Here is a 12,757-nt window from a genome sequence, read left to right on the forward strand (position 1 = left end):
TTCAGGTGGAAAGGAAGCTGAGCAGAGCCCCAGGGTGACGACACTAAAGGGCTTAGGCCAATTGATTTAAAAGCATCATAAATGTAGTGGGAGTGGGATAGTTTCCCATCCACAGAAGGCAAGGAGCCTTCTATGCCTCACACATCAGGAAAACAATACCAAGTCGGGTATAGACGGGGGAAGGTGACAGACAAAAAGCAAAGCGCCTGGCTACTTCTCCTCCCCTTCCTGAACCAACTCAATGTTTCCGAGTAGAACCATATAACGACGTGCTTTGAGATGATGTCCGCCTGGGCGCCCTTCATGCAGTACTCCCATGTAATCTCATCCCAACTTGACCAGAAAGCAGATATTGAACTACAGCTATGATTCTCCAATCTAGCTGCACCCCGGAATCATCTAAGGATATTTTTCTCTATTCTCTTTTTCGAATGGAATGCGGGGGGGGGGGTCTCCCCACACACAGGTGTCTGGCCGCATTCCGTAGTCAGAACCGGATTTCTCCCAGAGTGACCTTAGACTCTCCACCTTCCCTTCTCTACTTCCTGAGTCAACGGTTCACACAACCTGTGGCTTGCGAGACCCCTTAGAGGGGGAGGGGTTCAAATGACCCTTTCACAGGGGTCATCAGAGACCATCGGAAAACACAGATATTTATATTAGGGTTCACGACAGTAGCCAAACTACAATTATGGGGTAGCAGAGAAAATAAATTTATGGCCAGGGGTCACCACGACACGAAGGGCTGTTTTAAAGGGTCGAGGCATTGGGAAGGGTGAAGACCACTGCCCCGAGGCCTTCCGATGCCTCCTGAAGGTTGGTGATCAGTGAGAGCTCTGGAAGATAAGCCTCAGGAGGGCAACAGCCTCTGTGGTGATACGCGACGCTCATTCACCAGTGTAGAATGCAGGCTGGCATATTCCAGGCACGCCATCCAATAAATATTTGTTAAATGACATCCAGTCATTTAACATGAGATGAGACGGTGCAGGGGGTGGGGGTGGGGTGGAGGAAATGGACTCAAAGGGCCTTATCACCCCTAGCTGTATTTGCATCGTTCCGGGAATTTGCATAGTTCTGTGAATGCTCCATCACCCGCCAACCCATAGTAAACCCCGTGCATTGGAGACGTCCTGTTTCACCACTTACTTTCCCAGCACTCGAACAAGATCGGGAACACCCTACGGCGGGCACAAAGGTCTCCAGTTTCCAAAACCAGACTTCACACCCCCAGCATATAGCCTGTCTAATTTTCCTCACGTGGGTAAAGGAATTTGAGAGAACCAGGTCCCGGGTCATAAGGCAAACTAACCTGCTTAACGATTGGCTAGTCTTCCTCAACCAAGCGTCCACCCCACTACCGTGGGACTTTGCTCTGACCCACAGCACCACAGGCACTCCATAAATACCTGTGGAGTGAATGGCCCGACACCTGGCTGGGTGGGACTGATAAGTGCAGGGGGCCCACGAGGTGGGGTGGGGTGGGGGGCGGGGCTCTGCCTCTCAAGCTTTCCAAAAATCCCCACATTCTCCAGCAGCTAAAGGGAAAGAAAGGGAGGGAAGTGACCGGCCAACCAAGCAGTTACCAGAGAACGCTCCTCCTCAGCTCTACCGTGACAGCACAGATTCATCACTCCTGCTTCATGCACACAATCCGGGGTGCCAGCTCACCCACAAGTCATTTCACTCAAGAAATTCCATTGAAGGGCTTGCCTCTGATAAGACCCAGGAGGAAAAGTTTATTGATTTATTTATATAACGAGTGCTGCCAGGGCGATTGGCAGTCGGTCACTCATGGCAGCCTGGTTCAAGGGAGCTGTGGCCACTGAGCCACTGGGAAGGACACCGGTGGGGTTGGTTCCTCTGCTAAAACGGGTGGATAAGTCAGACCTAGTCAGTAACGGCTTCACTGGTAAAGCCTGGTATTGGGGTGCTGTGATCTCTCCGAACAAGCTTTCGGGGTAGGCGTGGGATATTTTCCAGTCAAGGAGAAGGAGTTGATGTCATTTGCTAGTGGCAAGAGTGCCAGATTTGACTTGGTGCCCTCTTTATGAAGTGCAGGGAACCGTGGGATGGTAAACTATAGCCATGTATGTGTTTCCCCTAGAGTAACAAAGCATCTACTTGGACAGCTATGTCTATTTCTTTTGCTGTATTTATTTACTAGGGTCCCCTTCTCTTTGGTCTCCCTTTCTCTCAGAACTCAAAACTGAATTGGTTTGCATTTGCAAACCATTCCTGAAGTGCACAGAGGAACGCTCGCTGGGGAGCTTGATAAAGCCTCGGCCGTCGAGGCAGGGTGGGAAGGTTATTTCGATCATCTCGTTGGAGCAGACACCTGACGCCTGGATCTTGACATCTTATCCCTCCAAGTCGTTTTGCCAGTCGTCGGCGAATCCCAGGGATACCGATCCAGGGACAGGAGAAGACAAGGTGTTGGGTGGGGGTGGGGTGGGGTGGGGAAGGCAGAGACTGCCACCAAAGGGGTGGGACAACAGCAGGCAGCCGACTGGGGAAATTCAGCAGCTGCTGCTGGCCTGGTGTCCCTGCTGCCAGCCAGTGATGAATGGAGAGCTAAGAAAAAAGAAAAAGCCAACAAAGGTGTCCCTAATCTTGACGCAGCTTCATTTCCCCCCTCCCTGGCTGACCATTGAGCGAGAATTTAAGCCCCGGTCCCTTTTCTTTGGCAGACATTTGAAACTGAAAGATCCCGTTTCTTCCCAACTGGGAGATGTCACCGGTAGAAGCATCTAGGAGGCACTGGAGGGCGGGAGGGGGGCGAGCACGTGACCCCACACACTTGTCCTTTCTTTTCCTTTCCCCCCTCCCACTCTCTCAACCCCATCTACTCGTCCCAGACCAGCATTTTTATAGAATGCTCTCCTCGCCCAACCACACTGAATGCCTATCCTGTCCTCCCAACCCCACTATTGTTGGTAAGAGGTTTCCTGCCTAGGAGCCAGAAGCTTAAATGGCATCTATATGGAGGTTAATTGGTTTAAAAAAAAATCATAGTTTTTCTCACCCACCACCACATTCTGAAACAGGGGTTCAAGACCTGGAGAGGCACGGCGTGGTCTCCCCATGCGTGGCCTTCAGATGCGGATTCAGCACAGGTCCAGCTCTCCAGGAAGAGGTGCTCCCTCATCAAAGAGCCATTTGCTAGTGACAAATGCTGCTCAAGCCAGTTCTTTAAGTGAAGTTGATTCCACTTATCTGGACCCCTGGCTGGGTAAGGGGGAGAAGCTGAGAAAGTGCCCCGTGTTTTCAGCGAGCTCTTGAGGCTACACGGACAGCCACCAGCCACTAAGTTAGCATTCCCCGAAGATGCTGTCAGTCCTGGCCATGGAGTCTCCCCTGAGGCAACGCGCTGGCCACCTCTTGCTCTCACACGGTTAAGCCTGTCTCTCCCTCTGTGCACCTGCACTTGACATGCCAGTCTTCCTGGTAACTAAGGCAACTTGATTCTCTCTCTTCAAAAGGGCAGTGTTTCTCTTGAGGCTACCTGGGACCCTAGGGAATTGGGAAATCAGGTCAGTTTGGCTAAGCCCTCTCCTAGGAGGGGGAGGAGCTGCCTCCTCTGTTACTCTTTCCCTGACTGGCAGATGCTGCCCAAGCCACTTGGAAATGACCGTGACCTCACTGCACAACTTTGCATCTTTCAGAGTCTGCCTCCTTCCCTGGGCTCTCACCCTCTTGGCTTCTGCGCCCAGAAGGTGGAACACATTCTAAGCCATCTCCTAAGTTGCCACGGGGAGGGAGGCGGGCAGCACTGGCTTCTCCAGTCAAGGGGCTTTAGTGGCATCTTCTCTCAGATCAATGTCAGATTTGCTCATTCTGCGTACTCAGTAACTCCAGCCTAACTTGTCGAAGAAGGGCTCGTCGTGGGACTGACATAGATCAAGCCGGAGCAGGCTACTGCTAGAATGATAGGGTATTGATTGAGAGGTCCGCTTTGCTGGCTATTAATTTTAACAGTTACCAAACAGACCTCCCCGCCACCCCCAACACACACCATCCCGGAGGTGAGGACCGAACCCAGGGCCTTGCGCTTGCTAGGCAAGTGCTCTACCATTGAGCTAAATCTCCAACCCCGGGGTATTAGTTTTGACTTAACCTTTCTAAGTTCCCCCATCTGAAGACGGAACGGTGATACTACTGACTTCATACAGCTGTGGGAAGGACTAAATGAGACCCTGTCACAAACTTGGAACCCACAGAGCAGCTCGGAGATAAAATTCAGCACACGGCATCATTTGTCACTTCTTTACACCTTGGTGGGCTTCCAATCCTCGTTGGGTTTCTTCTTGTGTACCTCAAGTAGCGTTTTACAACCTATTTCTTACAATTGACATAAGACGTCCCCTGGCATAGTAGGCGTTCGTGGAATAGGGATGTCATGGTATTACATAGCCCAGGCTAGCCTCAAACGCATCATTATTTTACCTTAGCTTCCTGCGTGCTGGGATTACAGGGGCATTCCGTCATGTCTGGCCATGCTGAAGCTTGGACACCGGTAGAAAAGCTCTCAAAGGACTGGCGCACAGGTATTAGTGTTACAAGTGTATGTGTATGGGACATTAGAAGTATAAGCATGAAACACACAGCTTTGGGCAAACCCCCCCACCAGCAGACCTGTGACACTCCCACCTAAGCAAGTACGTCACAGAGTAAACTTGGAACGTGACAACAGCCGATTGTCCCTAAATCCATTTGAACCAATAAAAAAGAGTAATTCTTATCTGATCACTAGCCTTTCACTCTTCCGTGTATCACATGTTTCTAAGACGCTGCACACAAATGGCTTGACACGATGAGACTTGCTTGTTTAGCACAGCCAAAGATGATGATGAACGGTTTACCAAACTATTATAGCTCGGGAGACCCTCCCTGGAGCTGGTATTTAGGGAAAAGTTTCCATAAGAGAAAAAGGAGCAACGTCCTTTACTCGAGGCTGAAATTGATTTGCTGTGTGACCTTAGCTAAGTCACTCGTCTGGGTTTCATCAGTGAAATCAGAAGCCCGGATTACATCATCAGAAAGGCCCATCCCAACTGCATAGCTGGGTGGAGAGCCAGCCTCTGTCTGATTTAGGAATCTCACAGGTACTATTCCTAGTAAAAGCTGAAGAAGTGACCTTTGCCAGTGCCTCCTGCCTGCCAGGCCTCTATGCTGACCAGTCACCCTGCCTGCTTCTGCTTCTTCAGATCACACAGCCTCCTTTGGTGGTTTGTGTGTAACTCCCCATGCAAAAAACAAACAAACAAACAAACAAACAAAAACCCATAAGACAAAAAACAAATAGGCAAAACTAAGGTGCAGAGAGGATACGGGCACTCTGCAAGGCATTAGAGGCCAAGTGACAGACCCAAGATTCCAGGATCAAAACACCCCACCATCCCACCCCCATTTCCATTAACCGTACTTGCCACCGGGTGGACCATGGCCACAGGTAAGTGAAACTGTTCCTGGCTCAGCTCCATTTCCCAAGACCAAACTCCTGCTGCAGTGAAGCAGAGGTCCTGAGTCAGCAAGCCAGTATGGGCTGCAAGCTGAAATGTGAGCTCCACCCCAACACCACTACACCCATCAATCAATCAGTCAATCGATCAATCAACCAACCAACAAACAAACAGGAGGGGCTAGAGAGGTAAATCCGAGGTCTAGAGCACTGGCTGTTCTTCCAGAGGACCTGGGTTCAATTCCCATCACCCTACATGACAGCTCATAACTTCTATAACTGAAGTTCCAAGGGAACCAGCACCCTCACACAGACATACACCAAAACACCAATGCATATTAAAATAAGTAAATGCAAAAATAAATAGATAGATAGATAGATAGATAGATAGATAATAGGAAAAACAGGTTCTGTCTAGATTCTGCCTGCCTAACATTCAGATAGTTTTGCAAACGCTGGGTGACACCACCACCAGGGGCAGTCGCTCAGTGGTAGAGCATTTGCTTCGCAAGCCTAAGGCCCAAGGTTCAGTCCCCAATGCTATTAATAAGTAAATAAAGATGTGTGGAACTAACAACCCATGAAAAACGTTCTCTCAGCTGCCCTCCCGAACATAGTAAACGCTTAACCAGTATCTGTTCTCCACCGAACAGAGGGCTTAGAGAGGGTGACAAGCAGTGTGCAAGTTTTCTATGGCAGGAGTTCACTCGGCCCAGAAATTATGTGCAGAAGACCTCGTTTGCACGTGGGGAAGTCATGTTCTTCCCCTGGACTAGCAGGGCCTAGGTGAAGGCCCTTCAACTACCATAGACTCACACCCCTACAACCAAAATTATCTGTCAGTAGGGTTGATAAACATTGGCTGTTTGATGTTGGTGGGGGAGACAGCTGGGTCCTGAGCTACTGGACTTGGTTACTGGACCCCCCCTCCCAAATGTTCAGAGTTCCCAGGGAGTCCTGCAAGGTCTGAACACAAAGCCAGGGAGCAGGCTTCAGGAATCTTCTCTGAAGATCCAGTCCCCACAGTCTTCCTCCGTGAACAATTGGTGCGTTTGTTTTTACATACTGCGAAACCGAACACAGCAGGAGGCTGGTCCTTTGCTGACAGCTTCCAGAAGCACCTACGTTCATAAGCAAAAGGCACCGGGCTCTAAGGGGTGTGTTCAGGTACGACCTGCAGCACCTGGGTCTCTAGGGACCTGTCCCTCCCGAGCGGCCTTGACATGGGTAAAGCCTGGACGCTACTGCAGCCTTTGGCCCAGTGGGCAGGGTCCAAGCTGCCCACTGGACCCTCTCCCGTTGTTGGGACAACGGTCCTCAGGAATTCCAGCCTCCCGGTCTTTGCTGGGTGAAAAGGGGAGAGAGTTGGCAAAGCTGGCTGCTTGGCTGCTCCCCCTCCCTGGTGAAAGGGGGAGCTGAAAACTGGATTCTCTACCCCCAGCAGCTCCATGGACAGCACACAAAACAGCTTAGTCCCAGAGGGCAGAATGTGCCAAGACATTCTTTAGGGCTGGTAACCGGAGACACTATTTTGTCCTTGGTGGCTGAGAAATCCCTTTTCCAACTGAAGGACCATTTGACTAACTTCTTTGAAACTCAGGGGAATGGGTGGGCATGGCTGTGGTGTAGGCTCAGATACACCTACTCTTAAAGTGCGATTTTCTTAAATATGTTTTTTTTTCTCTCTCCATTTGTTTGTTTCCCACCGTTAACTAGTTACAGAGATGCAACTAACTACTCTGGGAGAATTTACCTCTCCTCCCTAACCCCTCACATAACCCCTGCAGCTCTTCTAAGTTTTGTTAAACTGCCCTAGGCTTATGCCCCTGAGCAACCCCTATCATAACTCCTTCTCTCTCATAATTAGCTGGGGTACGGAGGGACAGGAAGGTTGAAATGATGGCGCTAGGAGCCTCATGGAGAACACTTATTCAACTGTTTCCGTCACCCACAAAAGAGCACTCAGACCTCAGAGCAATGAGCCCATGCCCACATAGGCAGTGTTAAAAGGCACAACCCCCTAGCCAGGTAGACAAGATATTCCAAAGATGGGGAAGCAAACAGGCCCTGAGTAGCTGTGCCCCAAAACTCTCAAAGCTGGCTACAGAGCGATCCCCAGCCCTGACCCCTATGCTCAAGGGCTTCATAGAAACCCAGTGCAAGTGGCATGAAGAGGTAGCACAAAATAAAGAACTTTGAACAGCCCCGTCAAGCAGTGCTATGGCTGTGACTTCTCACCAAGGCCATCTGCCTAAACACAGAGGTTGCTTGGGGCTTGGCCTAGTGCAGGTGGCGATTCACAATAAGTAGTCTGGTCAACGTAGAACTGCATCTTTTTAAAGATCCTTTTCTGTTGATGGCAATAGATATTGTTAGCTTCCCATTGGCGAACACATTTATTAATGAGTTGGTGTAGAGGCAAGTATTAAGCAATAGTTCAGGGAGATGTACCAGAAAGTCACAAATGTGGCCTGCAACCTGGCACATTATCCTCTAGTCAGATCGGTTCTTGGGAAGCTACCTATTTGCCCTCTTCCAAGGGCAATGGCTGGCTGGTTTTTTTTTTTTTTTTTTTTTTTTTTTTAAGTATTCTGTGCTGTATCATTCCCTCAGCAGATGCATGGTCGTCATCAAGGTTGGCAAAGCAGTATTCACCCAGGAACACACCACCCTACTGCTAGCAGCACGCTGGGCTCAGCCGCAGGGACTTAGGTTGTAGGACACATAAGCTTAAGTTGTTTGTTCTAAAGAGTAACAAGTTGCCTACACAGTTACAGACACCCCCCTCCCCCTAGGGGGGGGTTCCTTGCTCTGAGAGGCCGGAAGACAGAGACCCCGAAGAACAGAGAGGGTAGAGTGTAAGGACAACATAGTAAGTGGCAAACACTAGGAGCAAATCACATCCCTGGGTTTCAGATTTTTCTCTTACGTTTAAAAACGGGAACATTAAGTTGGGTAAAGTGGCAGGCACTCGCTTTTAATCCCAACCCTCTGGAGGCAGAGGCAGGCAGATCTCCAGGGCAGCCAAGGCTACCCAGTAAGATCTTATCTCAAAGATCCAAAGTAAATAAGCAATAAACAAACAAACAAGGTGGGGAATGGAGTTGAGAGTTGGTGAGATGGATGGCTCAGTGGGTTAAGCCACTTGCCACTGAGCTTGACCCCTGAGTCAAGCTATAAAGCGAAAGGAGCAAACGGACTCTTACAAGTTGTCCACTGACCTCCACACGCACTCGCACTATTAACCTGCTTACACACCGTTATTAAACACACACACAGAAAGAGAGGGAAGAGGTGGGGTGAGGCACAGGGGGAAGAATTGGGCTTTCGTTTTGTTTTTTTTTTTTTATAAACTTTCCAACTTTTTTTTTTTTTTTTTGGAGACAGTGTCTCACTATGTCGCCCTGGCTGGCCTGTCTTTCTATCTCCTGAGTTCCCGTTGTTACTCCTTCCTGTCCAAGCTCACCATTAGTCGGACACAAAAGGGAAACTGAGGTCAAAAGATCAAAGCAGCCTGCCTAACACTCCGTAGTATTAAACTGTTCCTTTCCAAATTGCATGAAGAAGACTAGTGCTGAGCAAAGAGTAGGATCTCAAGAAATGATTGACGAATGAATGGACGAATGAATGAATGAACTCAAGAGAAAGTGAACTCGCTATGCTCTGCTCCCGCCCCCTCCCCCCCTCATTCACCCCTCATCTTGTTATACACCCCATTCTGGACTTCTCAGATCCCCTCATCTGAACTCCATAAGATGAATGGTCTAACAAAATCACCCCGGGTGGCTTCACCCGCACCAAACCCCCAAGGTCACAGACCAGGTGAAAATCCAGCATTTCTAGGACACTTTGACCACACACCTTCTCAGCAAAGGACCACTCCCCTCTTCCCAGGGCAGATGTGGGCCGGGTGTGAGTAGCTGCAAGTGGGAAGGAAGTCTGGGATGGTAAGACTCTACCGGCCTCAGCAAGAGCTAGAGCCACACGCACCCAGCGAGGTTCCCACCAAGGTCAGGATTGTAGAGGAGCCTCTGGCCCCAGAAGGAAGAAAGGGAGAAGAGGAGGCTAGAGGCCTCTCACCTCTATCTGCATCCTAACAGCTTCCAACTTGCTGTGAGATTCCTGGAGAACCAGTCTCCCTCTTCTGCCCTCCCCCGCGCTCCCTCCTTCCCCTCCCACCTCCGGCTTCCCCAGACTTGCTCCGAAGCTTTTCTCGGCAGCCAACGAAGCACCTGTCAAAAAGCTGCTTTCTCTTCGCCAAACAGAATGTCCTTCCTCCAGTAGTCTCCCAGCGACCGGTGGGCTCCCTACCACCCCTTCCATGCCAGAACCACCCCCTCGCAGCCAAGGAAGTCCCCAAGGGAGATTCCCTTCACCTGGTTTGGTCTTTGCCTTCACCCTGGCCAGACCTCGCATTCTAAAGGGGTCGGGAACCCTGCTAGAGCTTAAGGTCAAAACTCTGGGCAGGTGCCACCAGGGCCTAAGTCCTCCACCTGGGGCTGGCGGCGGGCGGTCCGCTTGGCGTCCGCCCCTCTCTGCAGCTCTTAGGGCAGGAGTACAGCTCGAGGAGGGGTGAGGGTGAGGAGGGGGGCAAACTAAGACCTGGTAAGAGACACGCAGAGTTCCCCCTGCACACCAAGGGCAGGTGCGGCCCAGGCGCGGTGCCGGGTCCGGATCAGAGCACTCCGGGTCCTACCTGTCCCGCGGGTCGATCCAGCTGGTGGTGCGGTTCCTGTGATCTATGTAGTAGACCTTGCCGTCGAAGTCGCGCGCCTCCTCCCAGCCCTCCGGCAGGGGCAACTCCGGCCGGGGCATCTTCCCGAGCCTGGCCCGCGCTCCCCCATGCAGCTCGCGGCCGCCACGGGGCTCAGCGGCTCAGGCCGGCCGCTTTGGGTCCAGGCGGCCGCCGAGGCAGCATGATCGGGGGGGGGGGTGGCGCCCGCGGATCGGGGGCCCTAACGGGGGCCGGCCGGAGTGGCGCCTCTGTCCATGCGGCCCTGCGGCCCCAGCCCCGCGCCGCCAGCCTCTCACGCTGCCATGTGCGCCCGCCGCGGCGCCCAGCCGGCCAGTACGCGGCCAGCCAGCCAGGGAGAGCGGCCCCGAGCCGCCGCCTGCCTGCCCCAGCCGCCCCGCGCTGCGCTCCACGCCGCCGCTGCCTCTCGCAGCCACTGCCGGCGCCCCGTTGCGCGCCCCGAGACTTCTGCCTCCGCCAGGTGTGGCTCCGGCGGTGCAGGTAACTGCGCTGCCCCGGAAACGGGAGGCGGAGCGCCGGGCTCCGGGGTTCCCGGGTCTCCTCCCCGCGCCCAGCGCGGCGAGGGCGGGTCCTAGAGACCGAGACGCGCCCCCTCGTGGGACAGTCCCAATCGCCGACGACCCCTGCTCTGCCCCAGGAGGCTAGACTCTCTGCACACCGAATGTCCAGGCTCTTGGTGCATGTGGCCCCAAATCTTGACACACCCTGTTTTCTGTGAGATAGACTCAGGAGTCAGGCAAGAAGTGGTTAAGTGAAAACATTCTTGCAAATCGGCGAACATAAGTTTTCCAGGATCTCTCGTCCCTTCCCCCAGCACTCACACCATCTGTCTCCCTCCTATTCAATTCTCCCCGTGTTGTTTCAACCCTCCCCTCCGTAATTTGCAAATGTAGCTGGCTTTCCTTGGGGTCCCTAAAATTAGGAATGCAATGGATCTGCTTCCCTAAGAGGACTTCCAGCGGGTGGCAAGGGAGGAGAAGGAAGGACATATTTTGCCAGTCATAGTGAAGTGCACCTGCCTATCAGCTACTCAAGAGGCTGAGGAAGAAAGATTGCTTAGATCTAAAAGTTCCAGGCTACGTCAAAATAGCAAACACAGGGGATAAATAAATAAATAGTAAGGAAGGAAGGAAGGAAGGAAGGAAGGTAGGAAGGAAGGAAGGAAAGAAAGAAAGAAGAAAAAGAAAAAGCAAACCAAAAAACAAGAATGTAAGTAAATGTCTCGAGACACTAACAATACTGAATCAAGGGGGAAAAGATGGTGTCATCCAGCCAAGAATCCTCTGGCTTTGCCCTCTGCCTGTTCACTCTTAGGTCTGGTGTTTCCCCAGTGCAAATTTAACTATGCCTGAGGCAGGAAGCTGGACTAGAAGAATGAGGTCCAGTGCCTTGTCAGAATCTCTTCATTTGGGGAGTAACCAGTCAACTCCCTGTACTGTGTGGGAATCCCCTGTTTGGGCTTCAGCTCCTTTTGCTAGACAAGGCGTTTTAGGGTGGGCTCCCCAAGTCTAAATGCCCTGGGGACATCGGGGGTGAGTGTAGTTCTTCCTCCAGTCCATCAATATTAGCTTCAAAGCCAGGGATCTCAGATCCTAGGGAGGTCCTCACCACCCAAGGGTGGGAGGGTTCTCTCTTCCTCTGATGGGCCAAAGCCTTCACATCCCCTTCCTGTGCTGTCAGGGATCAAACCCCAGGTGTCACACTTGCCAAGTGAGTGTCCTCAATTGTTTTGAGTTTTTGCCTTGGGCAACCATCAATCCTTCATTGTATCTACATCTGGGTTCCGAATATTTTTTAGATTCTTGCTATGCAGGCTAGGGTGGCCTCAAGCTCAACATCCTCCCGCCTCTCCCTCTGAGAAGAATGTAGTAACGTAAGAGTCCCTCCAACTGATTGGGGAAAGCCAAACGAAGTGAGAAAAATAAGGCCTTAAGCCCTCACCAACTGAACTAGTTTCTGCTTAAAAACAAATAACCCATGTCTTTTTCTTCCTGAAAAGTATGTTTGGCTGCTTATGACACGTCCAGTTGTGTGTGTGTGTGTGTGTGTGTGTGTGTGTGTGTGTGTGTGTGTACCTTATTTTCCAAGCTTTTTGGGTGAGTGTGTTACCCACCGCATGGCATTTTCCAGTGTCGTGTTCCTTTATACCTTTAGACCATGCCTTGGAAGAGAAATCCATTCCTTAATGCTTAGGCCTTAGGATCCCAGGTTATCTCCCAGAAGCCACAAGCAGGGTGATGTAATCTACAGATGGTGGCCTGCCCCCCTGCAATGCCTGGTGAATCATCTCCAGGCATTCAGAGGCCCCGGGCAAGCATGCCAAAGGTAAAACCTGCTGAGCCTTGTGATAGGTTGAATTGGTTGTTATTCTACAGGTGACTGGACCACAGGAATCCAAGCTGAAGGCAAGCAGCCTCCCGGCCTTCCTCTTAGGGCTCTCTGGCTTACAAAATGAGAGTGCGGATATCGTCAGGGTTGATCGAGCAGAGACTGCCAACCACACCAAGTCTGCATTTGCACTCAAGGTTAGGTAGCTTGCTGGA

At 51.5% G+C, this 12,757-nt stretch overlaps 1 protein-coding gene across 1 annotated transcript in view; it reads right to left on the reverse strand.

Moving 5' to 3' along the window:
* Positions 1-10,761, reverse strand: part of Wwc1 (WW and C2 domain containing 1) — a 150,020-nt gene extending 139,259 nt beyond the window's left edge. The window contains exon 1 of the mRNA XM_032914249.1: positions 10,158-10,761. Coding sequence (XP_032770140.1) covers positions 10,158-10,276 — 119 coding nt within the window. The 5' untranslated portion in view covers positions 10,277-10,761. The remainder of the gene's footprint in view (positions 1-10,157) is intronic.
* Positions 10,762-12,757: the final 1,996 nt, after the last annotated feature.

The sequence above is a fragment of the Rattus rattus genome, chromosome 9 (genome assembly GCF_011064425.1).
Source record: "Rattus rattus isolate New Zealand chromosome 9, Rrattus_CSIRO_v1, whole genome shotgun sequence".
Taxonomy (NCBI): Eukaryota; Metazoa; Chordata; class Mammalia; order Rodentia; family Muridae; genus Rattus; species Rattus rattus.